The sequence below is a fragment of the Mirounga leonina genome, unplaced genomic scaffold (assembly GCF_011800145.1).
Source record: "Mirounga leonina isolate KUSES-001 unplaced genomic scaffold, KU_Mleo_1.0 Mir_173, whole genome shotgun sequence".
NCBI classification, from domain to species: Eukaryota; Metazoa; Chordata; class Mammalia; order Carnivora; family Phocidae; genus Mirounga; species Mirounga leonina.
This window is the reverse complement of record NW_023270447.1, coordinates 74,579,992-74,594,147: the sequence shown is the minus strand read 5'-3', so window position 1 is coordinate 74,594,147 and position 14,156 is coordinate 74,579,992. Positions and strand designations below refer to the sequence as shown.

Sequence of the window (14,156 nt, the reverse complement as noted above, 5' to 3'; positions counted from 1 at the left end):
TCCAGCGCCACGTCGTGAGGAAGTGGAGCGGTTGAAAGGCGCCGGGCGGTGTGGAGCAGGTGTTGGGTTTAAGGGGTGAGCGAGAGGCGAGAGAGGTGACTGGGCGGGGAGACGGCTGTGGGAGAAACAGAGGGGACAGTGGAAGAGATGAGTGAGGGAATAAATAATTTGGAGAATACTGAGATTGGAGGTGATGGGGGCGACACCTGAAGGGTGTTGGAGCGCAGAATGGGAAACGGTCTTGGGGAAGATGGAGAAGGAGGAAGCAGGGAGGGATCAGGATGTAGGCACTATGAGGTGACAGGAAGCAGACTTGGATGTTCAGGAAAAGTCAGTGCCAATGCCGAGGAAAAGGGGATAGAAGCAAGGTCCACCAAGCCAAAACCAAGGAAAGGCCTCTGCCCCGAAGGTCTCATTGGCTTATAAACTCTGGGTGGTGAAGAATTATAGCCTTAGACCAGTGTCTTTGGATCCTAAACCTGGCTACTCTCCACAGTCCAGATAAATCCCTACAAAGTCATCCGAAGCTGTTTGCAAGCTCTGGTGATTTATTCTCTTTCTTGTTTATCCAAGTTTACCTGGCTGGTGTCTTCTTGTTCTGGGGTTATCTTCTGCCAGGGCAGGAGCTATGTCATGGATCAAGGAAGGAGAGCTGTCACTTTGGGAATGGTTCTGTGCCAACATCATAAAAGTGAGTACAGTTGGTCTCCTGGTTAGTTGGGTAATCTTGTGTCAAAAGCTATTATTAAGGGGCGCCTGGGTGGCTCAGTTGGTTAAGCGACTGCTTTCGGCTCAGGTCATGATCCTGGAGTCCCGGGATCGAGTCCCGCATCGGGCTCCCTGCTCAGCGGGTAGTCTGCTTCTCCCTCTGACCCTCCCCCATCTCATGCTCTCTCTCTCTCTCTCTCATTCTCTCTCACAAATAAATAAATAAATAAATAAAATCTTAAAAAAAAAAAAACCATTATTAAAATTGAGTAATACAGGGCGTCTGGGTGGCTCAGTTGGTTAAGCAACTGCCTTCGGCTCGGGTCATGATCCTGGAGTCCCAGGATCGAGTCCCGCATCGGGCTCCCTACTTATCGGGGAGTCTGCTTCTCCTTCGACCCTCCCCCTCTCATATGCTCTCTCTCTCATTCTCTCTCTCTCAAATAAATAAATACAATCTTTAAAAAATAAATAAATAAATAAAAATAAAGTTGAGTAACACATGATGTTAAGTGGAATTTAACAATGGGACCAACAAGTCTTTGAATTGCAAGGTAACTTCCAGGTCTGCATTTCTGGCAGATTATTGCCCTGACTTTCACATTTTCAGGAACCCCAGCACCTCCCCATATCATTGGGCAACCTAGACTGTTAGGTCTTCCTTATAGGGAACTGAAATTTCTTACTTGGAACTTTAATCTATTTTTCCTTGTACTGTTCTCTAGATTTAGATAGAATAATCTTTCCTTGATGTTGCAGTAGAGCATAATGGTTAAGAGTTTGGGCTGTAGAGAGGGCGCCTGGGTGGCTCAGTTGGTTAAGCAACTGCCTTCAGCTCAGGTCATGATCCTGGAGTCCCGGGATCGAGTCCCGCATCGGGCTCCCTGCTCAGCGAGGAGCCTGCTTCTCCCTCTGACCCTCCCCCCTCTCATGTACTTTCTCTCATTCTCGCTCTCTCAAATAAATAAATAAATCTTTAAAAAAAAAAAAAGAGTTTGGGCTGTAGAGACAGACAAACAGAATGAAAGTCTTAGTCTATCATTTATTAACCATGTGACTTTATATGGTTGTTTTGAGGATGAAATGGAACATACACCGAAAACAGTGTCTAGCGGTTCTTAATTACTGCTGTTATTGGGGCTGTTTTCAGCTGTTTGAAGACTACAATCATTCTATTTCCTACACCCACTTACTTCCCCAAATCTTGCCTCCGCTTTTCTCTGAGGATCACAACAATGTTACATTTTCTGCATATAACAAGTTTAAGATTGAAGCCAGTCCGCCTGGTTTTGTCTTTCAGCTACAGTCTGTCAAGCAGTGGGTAGCAGTGAATATATGAGTCAGCAAGCCTTATACCCCACTCCCCCATACACATTCACACACAAATGCCAAGTGATCTCAGGCAGGCCAGGAAATAGAAAGCATCTTCTTGGGGAACCACTGCAGTCGTGTGTTGGGAAGAACAAGCTGCATGACTTGACTGGAATTTTTTTTTTTTTTTTTTTTTTAAGACTACATGTGGGGGACAAAAGCTGAAAATGTTGGAGAGGCGTGGGGAAAGCAGTCAGTGACGAGGCCCTTCAGTGAGGGAAATTAGGCTAAGGAGTGTATTTCTGCTGCAATAGACAACAAAAGGCAGCTCTAAGCCAGATAAGACGTTTTATTGGGTCCCCAAAATGTCTTTTTTGTTTGCTTTGAAATGGCTTCTGACATTTACATTTTGATAAAAATCCTGATGCTTGGCTTCTCTTGTGTAATTAGAAGAGCAACAACATTGAGCCCCCATTCCTGTGTGGCAGCGATTGGATAGAGTGGATTCCTCTTTTCTGTGGAGGATACCCTTGCCTCTGGACCACAGCCAGCAATATCCTTCCTGTGCCTTCCAGGTGGAGACCTGAAACCAAAGTGGTGGTCAAGTGCATATGGTTAAAAGATGAACTCTGAAAGCATACGGACCTCAGTTTGAATAACCACTTTGCCTTTTCTTAGCTGTGTGTCTTGTACAAGTCACTTGGCCTCTCTGAGCCTGTTTTTTCACCTATGAAATGAAGCTAATACTGTTTACTTTATAGGTTTATATGAAGAAAAACTGAGATGAAGTAAAAAAAAAAGCCTAGCATAATACTTGGCATGTAGTAGGTGCTCAATATAAATGAATATATATAAATAAGTAAAAGCGCTTAATACCCATTTGTTGAGCCAAAAGCTCAAAATACCCAGTACTCTTCCTCAGGGGCGCTTTTATCATCTAACTCAAGCCTATCAGCCTGGGGTTTAGTGTCTCCTTGTGTGCCTCATTTGTCTTCTTACTTCACAGGCGGGCCCAATGCCCAAACACATTGCCTTTATAATGGATGGAAACCGTCGCTATGCCAGGAAGTGCCAAGTGGAGCGGCAGGAAGGCCACTCACAGGGCTTCAACAAGCTGGCTGAGGTGAGTGTGGGTGGCAGAACCCAGTGGGAACAGTGTGTGAAGAATTGGACTATAGCTACAAAATCAGGCCCTGAGTTTACTATGGTTTGAGAGTATTTTTTTAATAGCTGTTTGTTTTGTTGCTTGCTTGCCTGCTATAGGTCTCATATCAACATTAACAGAAATTAAGTTATATAGTGAGTCATCACAGAATATTAGAAATAAGAACAAAATTGACTTCTCTTACCACCTCAGTAAATCAGCAGTTCATAGTTTTCTGTGCTTCATCCCAGTCCTTGTAATATGTTCTAACATCACTTAACATTTGTAAAATTACACATGTATTTTTAGTAACTTTATTTTACGTGGTATTTTGGCAAGTCTTTTTCTAGGTTGATCTATAGCTTTTCTAACTATATGTTTTAATACCTATAGAATATTTTATTACAAGGATCTGACATAATTTGTTTAGCTGCTCCACCATTATCAGATCTTGTAAATAGTTCCATTTTAAAATAAATTCTTTGAAGTAACATTTCTGGAGCAAAGGTAGGGTGACTGCCTATCCTAGTTTGCCTGAGGCCTTTTATTTTTAAATTAAAAAAAATTTTTTTTTTAAAGATTTTATTTATTTATTTGACAGAGAGAGACAGCTAGAGAGGGAACACAAGCAGGGGAAGTGGGAGAGGGAGAAGCAGGCTCCTGGCCGAGCAGGGAGCCTGATGGGGGGCTCGATCCCAGGACCCTGGGATCATGACCTGAGCCGAAGGCAGACACTTAACGACTGAGCCACCCAGGCGCTCCTATTTTTTTATTTTTATTTATTTATTTTAAAAGATTTTATTTATTTATTTGACAGAGAGAGAGACAGAACAGGAACACAAGCAGGGGGAGTGGGAGAGAGAGAAGCAGGCTTCCTGCCGAGCAGGGAACCCGGTGCGGGGCTCGATCTCAGGACCCCGGGATCATGACGTGAGCCGAAGGCAGATGCTTAATGACTGAGCCACCCAGGCACCCCTGCTTGAGGCCATTTAGCGCTTAAACTGGGAAAAGTGCCAGACAACCTGGGTCATCACTCTAAGCAAAGATCAAGGGCATTTTATGCTTTTAATGCATGTTGCAAATTGGAAGACTTTAAATTTAACAGTAAGAATGGAATATGGTCTGTCTTTGTGAAGCTAACTTTAAGAAGAATGGAAATTTGGTCTGGAGAGTTTTTGCCTTGAGTGAGGGGATGTGGGGCTCAGTTGAACACCCTGAGGAGGTCTTTAGGTTTGGTGACCGCATCTTCTCTTTTGTGACTAAGTAAAAGGCAGTTTTGCACAGTGCTTAGGAGCTTAAGCTCTGGAGTCACTCAGAACCTGTGATCACCCCTGCCCTGCCACTTCTGGCTCTGTGACCTGCAGCAGGCTAGCTTCCTTTTGCCTCAGTTTCTTCATCAATAAAATGAAGACAACAATAATCTCTACTTCCGGAGATTATGTGAGGATGAAATAAAATGGCATGATGAAAAGCATTTGGCAAAAGATTTGGCATAAAGTGCTCAAAAAGTTGGCAGTGTTATCATTAGCAGCTATATTGACTGGTCAGTGGTACGTTCTGACCCAGATGTGCCAGCCAAAAGGTAGCTTCCCTGTCGTCTGTGGAGCCTGAGTCCATTCACGTGTCAGGTTCTCATTGGTAATTTTCCCAAGGTGGCAATGAAGTGAGTTGCATGTATGCCTGTTAAGGGATTAGAAAGACAGCTCTCTTCAGCTTTGTTTCTTCAAGTTCAGTTCTGATTGAATGTCTTCTGTCCCCTACCCTTAACCTACAGGCTCCCTATCTCAACACTGTTATTCTTAGCTCTAGTTAGTTCTCTGCCTTTAGTGGTTCTGGAGTAGAGCAGCCCCAAAGGACTGGGTTTAATGTGAGTTTCACTTCTCTTTTCATTGAGGTATAATTTCTTATGGTGAAATGCACAAGGTGGGGTTTTGACCGTTGCATTTACCCGTCTAATCCATACCCCTGTCAAGATAAAGAACATTTCCATCTCTCCAGAAAGTTCCCTTGTGCCCCTCCCTTCCCAGTCAAACCCTGTCCCACCTCCTCTTCCCCTCTTGAGGCAACCATTGTACTGATTTCTATCACTAGAGGTTAGTTTTTGCTGCTTTAGAACCTTATATAATGGATTCATACAGTAGAGTTGTAGCCTTCTGACACATTTCTTCCACTCTCTGAGCCTCAGTTTTTCTCCTCTATAAAGTAGGCTTAAAGACAGCAATGCCATTCTCAAGAGGTTGTTCAGAGAATCGAATGGAATAATGTATGTGAAAACCCTGTGTAGACTTAAATGCTACACAGCTGTGTACTCGATGCCTTTATTCTTATAACTCATCAGCCTCTCAATCTAACAGAAAAGATGAACTTGTGCTGAGAGTAATAATTCCTTGTGGTATTTTTTTAAGATTTTATTTATTTATTTGGGGGGTGGAGAATGAGCAGGGGGAGGAGCAGAGGGAGAGGGACAAGCAGACTCCTCACTGAGTGTGGTGCCCAACGTGGGGCTCGATCCCACGACCCCAAGATCATGACTCTGAGCTGAGGTCAGATGCTTAACCAACTGAACGCCCCTAATACCTTGTGTTTTATATTGTCCTTCAGCCACCTTGTGAGTGATGGATGGTGCTCCTGTTTTACAGATAAGGAGACTTAGGCCCACAGAGGTTAAATGATTTGCCTACAGTCACATAGCAAGTGCGCATTGGAGTTGGGGACTGGAACCTACATCTTTACTCTGTCGGTAAAGAGTTCTTTCTGGTAAACCACAATAGCACCAGCAGAGCAGTACTCATTAAGTTCGCATTTTTCAGTTTCTCAGGTGGTAGCTTTCTGTTTACTTGGTTTGTTATTCTGACAGAAACACTGGTGTTATCCTAGCTTTACTTGGTTTGGGGAGGAGAAAAGTCTGCCTCTCACCTCCAATGCTGAGTCAGAGCAGAGGCATCTCTTATTTCCCTTTCTGCTCTTCCTTATACCCTAGCTCCTTGCCTTCTCCCTCTCAGACCCTGCGCTGGTGTTTGAACCTGGGCATCCTAGAGGTGACGGTCTACGCGTTCAGCATTGAGAACTTCAAACGCTCCAAGAGTGAGGTAGACGGGCTAATGGATCTGGCCCGGCAGAAGTTCAGCCGCTTGATGGAAGAACAGTAAGATTCTGTTGGAGGGGGGAGCGTGCTCTTTACACCATAACCCTCACCTCTCTTATCTCAGGCTTATTTAAGGAACTCTAAACCCTTTTAATGTTAGTCAGATCTCTTCGATGGCATCTATGGCAAGCTAGTCCCCCCCCTTTTTTTTAAGGGGGCATTTATCTGAGGATATAGAGGTGTATTTCACAGAATTTAAGGACAAGTATAACCAGCCTCAAGCAAAACTGAAACCAGGAATTGAAATCTATTAGAAGGGCCTCTTCTTACTCTCTGCACTCCACCTTTCTCTGCTTCAAGAGAGCAGCCCAGAATGAACTAAAGCCCTTAATTAATAGCCCACCTTAGATTTCTACCCCACGACCAATAAACTGTGATCAGGGGAGTAGCATGAAAGAAATGTTGGAAAAGTCCTTTTAGTCATCCTAAACATTACTATGCTGCCCTATATATTCTCTTGGAAGGGACAGGATGACGTGTACAAGGCCTTTATGGGGAAGACTCAGTACTGTTCTTAGCTGTCACTAAGTTTAAACTAATTTAGGAAGCAGTGCCAGAAAGGGACAAAGAGGGAGTTTGATGGAGATTATTTGCTTCAAAGTGTGGAAACCTCCCCAGCCCGGACTGCCCCAGACTCTTCATTACAACCCTTTTCTGCCCAGCTCTTCCCTGTACCAGGATGCAGGGAGATGAGAAAACAGAGAGCCTAGGGCACCAGTGGAGCTGGGCCTAGAACAGTTTTCTCATTTCTGTCCCAGTGTGGGTTTTGGAGTGGGGAGGGTAGCGAGGCTTCTCTCTGTCCATATAGGATAATGAGACTTGGCCACAGACCTAGCTTCCTGGTCCCCAGCAGAGCCCGAGTGGCTCAGAGTTCCTACCCAAGGGCTGGGGTTGGAGGCATTGGGGGCACTTTCCAGGTGTTCAAATTCTTCTGTACGTCACACTGATCCCACCGTTTTAAAGTATTTATACTGTGTGCCAGGCCCTGAGCCTGACATGTATTTTCATTTAATATTCACATTATCCTGTGAGAAAGAGATTATTATTATCCCAGTTGTAGAGAGGAGGAAAGTGAAAACCAGAGAAGTTTAGGTGTGTCTCCTGGGTCACACAGCTATCAGACAGGCAGAGCCAAGACAGACAGGATCTTTCCAACTCCAGAGCTGAGCTGTTGTCTGCTACACTGTGGTCCGAAAGACAGGAGGTAATCTTAGAGTTCCTGTAAGATCAAAATGCATAGCAGTAGGGTGCTACTGAGATTGCTCTAATCAGTCAGCAGTAGAGAAAATGGTCTTAAGTTCTAAAGTCCTGGACAGAACAAGAAGAAATCTTATCAGTGGTTTTCCAACAATGTGCAGCAGAACCTTAGAGTTCTGAGGAGTGGGTGTGCAAAGAAGCCAGAGGGAATGGGGCACAGGGTGCTGGTTGGCATTTACCTATTTTATATATTGGGCTTCTGTTTAATGTGTGACTTGAAGAAAGAGTTTTTGGCTTTAGGAAGGTTGGAAAACCACAGGCCTAGTTCAGTTTCATCAGTTGGGAAACAACCCGATGGATAGAAGTTTAAGGCATGCTCATGGTCACACAGCAAGCTCATGGCAAAACCAGGTTGGGAAACCAGATCTCCTGGCTCCTGTCCAGGGCTTTTATCTCTCCTTCCCTATGGACCTCACTCAAATAACCTGACTGTTGTCTGAGAATAAGCACTTTCAGGTACCTTCTCTCACTCAACACAAGCCAGTGTGGAGAGTATGGCAGGGATGGTTATTACCTCCAGTTCACAGGGTGCAGGAAACTGAGACTCAGAGAAGCTTAGTGGTTATACAAGGTCAGCTAGTAAGTGCTGGCTCTAGGACTTGAATGTAGCTATTTTCCTTCTGCTTTTGCCTTGATCCGAGTATACATTTGCCTACTATAGCAGCTTCAATGGATTCTGAAAAACAGGTGGTTAGATCTTGCTTCGCTCTAGAAGCAAAGTGATGTGGGTTACAAAGTGATGCTGTGGATGCAGCCTTGCACTCTGGATCAGAGATCTCCAGGACCTGCCTGCTCTACAGGATACTTAAGTTCCCATTTTCCAAACGCTAGTAATTCAGTTTCTCCATAGCGTCCCCAGGCTAGGGAAGCTGGTTGGGTAACTGAATTCAATTCTGCCCACTGTGCAGAGTTTGGGAATACTATATGGAGGCAGCAAGATGCCATGATGAAGAGGACAGGCCCTGGAACCAGGCTCCCTAGGTTTAAATTCAGCTTTCCACTTACCACCTGTCTGATGTTCAGCAAATTACCTAACCTCCCTGTGCCTCAGTTTCCTCGCCTGTAAAAGGGGAATGATAATGGTGTCTGCCCCGAAGGTTGGTGTAAGGATGGAACATATTGATGTGTGTAAAGCACTTAGACCAATGTCTGGCACTTAGTAAACATAAACTTAATGATGTTGCTGTTATTAACATCTTTTACCAGAAGGTACAGAAGTAATGAACAATATAGCTTCTGCCCTTGAGTTTATTCACTTGTCAAAACGGGACAGGATACATAAAATGTAACTTGCCAACAAGGACGCTTGAAGCCTTGTAATGTGTGGTAAAGAGTTTGGGTTCGGGTTCTCAGACCGGGCAGACCTGGGTTTTAGTTCTGATACTGTCTGACCTTGGGCCGTATCTGTCTGCCTGTCCTGTCTGAGCTTCCGTTTCCTACTGTAGAATGGGGAATGTGGCAAACTCGGGTCCGAGTTGTTGAGGGGACGTGGTGACACATGGCACACAGGGCAGTGCTTAGGAGCTGGGAATTGAGTGTGGGCCGTTCTCCAGCACCACAGGCTCTCCGTCCCAACGCTGCCTCCTCTTCCTGATAGGGAGAAACTGCAGAAGCATGGGGTATGTATCCGGGTGCTGGGCGATCTGCATTTGTTGCCCTTGGATCTCCAGGCGCTGATTGCACAGGCGGTACAGACCACCAAGAACTATAACAAGTAAGTGGTCCCATTTCCCCTTAGCGACCGGGAGCAGCCTCTGACTCCCTGCGAGCTTCAAAGAGACACGCTGGGCCTTTGTTGGTCTGCATTTGGTACAAGAGGCCAGGAGCGGTTTGGGATGCTTAGAGACCTCCTCAGTCTGCAGGGCAGACCAGCGATGGTTCTTAATACCTTGTCAAATGTGTGTGAACTCACACATACAGTTTTTTATCCTCTTCCTCCTTCATGCGCCTGCCCCCCACGATACGTGCATATACATATGTTTACATATGCACATATATATAATCGTCATCATCATCATCATCATCATTATTATTATTATTATTTTTTTTTTTACGATTTTATTTATTTGACAAGAGACACAGCGAGAGAGGGAACACAAGCAGGGGGAGCGGGAGAGGGAGAAGCAGGCTTCCCACCGAGCAGGGAGCCCGATGTGGGGCTCGATCCCAGGAACCTGGGATCATGACCTGAGCCGAAGGCAGGCGCTTAACGACTGAGCCACCCAGGCGCCCCCATTATTATTTTACTTGACAGGGGCTAGGGTGAAAATGAGCGTTATAAGGTGGGTAAGCTGTGGATATGGCCTTGAGCTCTGGATCAGAGTTTTCCTTCCAGGACCTGCCTGATATCCCACATTATAATATATTCTGTCTCTGTCTACAGTATATTTCTGTCTCTGAAGACAGATCCTTCAAGAAAATCTTTCTCTGTCCCACTCCTTTACCCATGGAGAGGTTGACATTGGGGGGGTCCTACAGGTGCGGAGGCAGAGTTCAGTAATCCAAACTTCAGTATGTGTGCCTTTGGAGTATGATATGTGTTTGGCAGTGGACTGGACTGCATCAAATTTCCTCCCTATCCTACTTTGCTTGTGCTAATATCACAGTGGATCCACATCCTCTGAAAGCTGGTTGGCAGTAGAAGGAGAGAGGGTTAGGGAGTAAAAGGGTCATTTAGTGTTTGTCTTATTACAAAACTAGTAACATGTTTATTCTAAGAAAAGTTAGAAAACACAAAGAATTCATAATCTCACCTTTCAGAAATAGCCACGATTCACATTTGGTGTGTGTGTGCTTCTGGGGAAGCAGTACTCTGTAGGCAGTGACGCTAGTCCTTAGTCCCTGTCCTCTAGTAAATTATTCTCTTCTTCCTTTCTCAGGTGTTTCCTAAATGTCTGCTTTGCTTACACATCCCGTCACGAGATCAGTAATGCTGTGAGAGAGATGGCCTGGGGAGTGGAGCAAGGCCTGCTGGATCCCAGGTATCCCTGCTTGTTTAGCATGGTAACCGATAGGGAAACCAGGCGTGGCCTCTTAAACCATGTCCTTGGGCCAGAAGTCAACTCAGTGATGCATGTAGACAGATTTAGGGGCGTGACCCTCCCCACACAGAGCTTAGGATAGGCTTATTGAAGCCTGCTTCAGAATTTCTGTGTTCACCACACCCCAAGAAGCCCCAGAAAAATGGTGTAGCAAGGCTGTGGCATTCACTAAAAAATGATGTCCTTACACCTGAAACTAATATAACACTGTATGTTAACTATATTGGAATTAATTTTTTTAAGATTTTATTATTTTTTTAAAGATTTTATTCATTCATTTGAGAAAGAGACAGAGCACAAGCAGGGGGAGAGGCAGAGAGAGAGGGAGAAGTGGACTCCCCGCCGCGCAGGGAGCCTGACATTGGGCTCGATCCCAGGACCTGGAGATCATGACCTAAGCTGAAGGCGGACGCTCAACCAACTGAGCCACCCAGGTGCCCCAAGATCTTATTTTTAAGTAATCTCTACACCTAACGGGCTCGAACTCATGACCCTGAGATCAAGAGTCACATGCTCCCTGACTGAGCCAGCTAGCCTGCCTTTGGAATTGAAATTTTTTTTTTTAAGATTTTTCAAATTTATTTATTTGAGACAGAGAGAGAATGAGCAGGGGGGAGGGGCAGAGGGAGAAGGAGAAACAGACCCTCCACCGAGCAGGAAGCCGGACGTGGGGCCTGGTCCCAGGACTGCACATGAGATCATGACCTGAGCCGAAGGGAGACGCCCAACTGACTGAGCCACCCAGATGGCTCAAAATTTTTTTTTAAAAAAGATGCCCTCTGGTGCGCCTGGGTGGCTCAGTCAGTTGAGTGTCTTTGTCTTAGGTCGTGATCTCGGGGTCCTGGGATCGAGCCCCATGTCGGGCTCCATGCTCAGCAGAGAGTCTGCTTCTCCCTCTCTCCCTCTGCTCACTCCCTCTGCGTGCTCTTTCTCTCTTTCGCTCTCTCTCAAATAAATAAAATCTTAAAAAAAAAAAAAAAAAAAAAAAAAAAGATGTCCATGGGGAACCTGGCTCTCAGTCTGTGGAGCATGTGACTCTTGATACTCGGGGTCGTGAGTTCAAGCCCCACATTGGGTGTAGAGATTACTTTAAAAGTAAAATCTTTTAAAAAATAAATAAGTAAATAAAATCTTAAAAAAAAAGATGTCCGTCCCCTGGTCCTTTGGCAGTGTTTTTCCTCGAATAGTTTTTTAGGAATGCAGCTTGTTGCTGGTATAGTCCTTTAGGTCTCTCATGTTACGGTTTCATGCAAGATTCAGGTATTTTTCAAAAAGAAAATTGTTCACCACAAGCAGCATGTGGAATCCGAACTATTAGAGTGGTAGAGACTTAGCCTCTCAGTCCCTTCATGTTATTGTTCGTGTAACATTTGGTAATAATATTAATAAACTAATAATAGCAAGAGTAAAATAACATTAAAAATAACCCAGGCGATGTGTTATGTTCTGTATTTTACTCAGTCATTGATCTCATGTATGAGAGGTTCCAGTGTTTTCTCCATTTTATAGATGAGAAAGCTGAGCTGAGCATTAGAGTGGCTTTCCCCAGGCCATCCTGCTAGTGAGTGCCAGAGCAGACTCATCTCAAGAGCTGTCTGATTCCAGAGTGCCTGTCCTTTCCCTCTGTCATCTAGGACCTTGGGACTCAGGAAATTGTCTGATTCCTTTCTTGGGTATTATTTGATTTACCTGGGAAACTAAGTTAAAAATCAGAAAGTTGCTCAGTGAGAACGGGATTAGATAAGCAGAAAAGGAGACAGTTTTTAAGGCTATTTTAAAGTCCTTTTCCTCTCCAACAGCCGGGTGATCGTTCTGTGCCACATAGTTCATTCAGTCAGTCAGTCATTTATTCACTCAACAAACATTTTAAAAGTGCCACATAAAGGCCAAGCACGTTGTTGTACAGAGAGGGTACAGTGGTAAAAAAAAGTACATATTTCCTGCACTCAGGGAGCTCTGGTAAAGGAAACAGACAATAATCAATATTATACACGTTGACATACCATTATAATGGTGATCAAATGCTATAAAAACATCGGTGCATGATACAACAAGAATTTATAGTAAGAGGAGTAGACCTGGTAGGGAAGGCTTTGCCAAGGAAATGATCAGTGGCCAGAGAAGGAAGACAAAGCGGTAACTGGGGAAAGAGGTAGTAGTAGTGTGAGGAGCTTGTCGGTTACAGAAAGGCTGTTGGGATAATTCAGGTAGAGATTACCCAGAATGGAGCTTGCATGGTGGTGGTGGTGGAGGAAGAAGAGGTCAAATAGACTGCATCAAGTGTTAGGAAGTAGATAAAATCGAGGGGCCTTCATGGGCCAAGTCTGGGAAAAAGATGTGTTATGAGTGACTCCAGCGTTTTTGACTTCCGAAACAGTGCATAACAGTGCCCCTCCCTGTGCCGGGGAGCCCTGAGGGAGGGTCCAGTTTGAGGAGAAAGGTCAGCAGTTTGATTTGGGATATACCGTAGATGTTGAGCATAGATGGCAGGTTGACAGTTTGCGAGGAGAGGTGGGGACTGGACATAATGGCATGGAGGTCATCTGAGTAGTTGGTAACCAAAGCAAAGAGGGCCTGAGGACATCGAGGAGAGTCTAGAGTGAGTGAGGGAGAGTTTTGAGAAACTCTGAGTTCTGCTGCCTGGGTAGAAGAGAAGGAGCCTTAAGGAAAAAAGAGGATGAACAACCAGAAAGGCAGGAAGAAAACTGGGCAAGTCAGTATTACGGAAGCCAAGAGAAGAGGGAATTTGCTGGTGCACGGTGGGAGGATGCAGGCATTGGTGGGAGCAACGGTGTCGAATGCTGTAGAGAGGTCAGTTAAGCTGTGGATTGAAAATGAACTGTTGGGGAAGAAATTAAGATGCTGGTTAAGTCGGTGGGGGGCAGGCAGGAAGATGAGAGACGGCAGAGGAAGAGGGTTATATGAGTAGATGCAGGTTATTACGATTTTCTGATTCTTGACTTGTGGGGTGATTTCATAGTTGTTCACAGTATTATTGTGCTTTCCAGTTAATGTTTCATTTAAAGAGATAAATGTTTATGTGGAAAACAAAGAAAGCTTTTAGCCATTAGATAATGTGTGTGTTCATGCCTAGGACTAGAACTCTGATCTTGCCTCTTAGTTCAGTGTTCTTGATACTCCTACCCCAGCGACAATCACTGACCTTTATCTTTCTCCTTCTTGCCCAGGAAGTTTTCCCATATTCATTTTCTTTGCCTTGCATGGCTTAGGAACTTACCTACGTGGGATTAGTCAAGCGGATAGATATGGCGTGGGCGGGGCAGGGTCACCAGTGTAAGGAGGCTGCAAACTTAGAAAGGTTGGTGTTCTGCTCGGACTGGGCTAATCAGAGCCCCAGTATGCACATACTTTTATAAAGGTCATACATGTTCATCAGAGAGGATTTGCAAACTACTGGTAACACTTTGACTTTAAGTATGTCTTTCTAGGTCTTCCTGTTTGCTTAAATATGTGTGTGTGAGTTTAATCAACTGAGTTAATTTTTTCCATCAAGTTGTGACAATATCTATTACCTGTGTTTGGGTTCTAG

General features: G+C 44.7%; 1 protein-coding gene across 5 annotated transcripts in view; it reads left to right on the top strand.

The window, feature by feature from the left end:
* Positions 1–14,156, top strand: part of DHDDS (dehydrodolichyl diphosphate synthase subunit) — a 31,074-nt gene continuing 16,918 nt past the window's right edge. For 2 of the 5 annotated variants that reach the window (XM_035019410.1, XM_035019407.1), the window contains exons 1-6: positions 1–75; positions 574–691; positions 3,026–3,142; positions 6,166–6,308; positions 9,163–9,279; positions 10,445–10,546. In XM_035019410.1, the coding sequence (XP_034875301.1) occupies positions 629–691; positions 3,026–3,142; positions 6,166–6,308; positions 9,163–9,279; positions 10,445–10,546 (542 nt within the window). In that variant the 5' untranslated portion in view covers positions 1–75; positions 574–628. Of the gene's footprint in view, positions 76–573; positions 692–3,025; positions 3,143–6,143; positions 6,309–9,162; positions 9,280–10,444; positions 10,547–14,156 lie in introns of those variants that run through there. The other 3 variants (XM_035019408.1, XM_035019409.1, XM_035019411.1) reach the window with 3 other exon arrangements.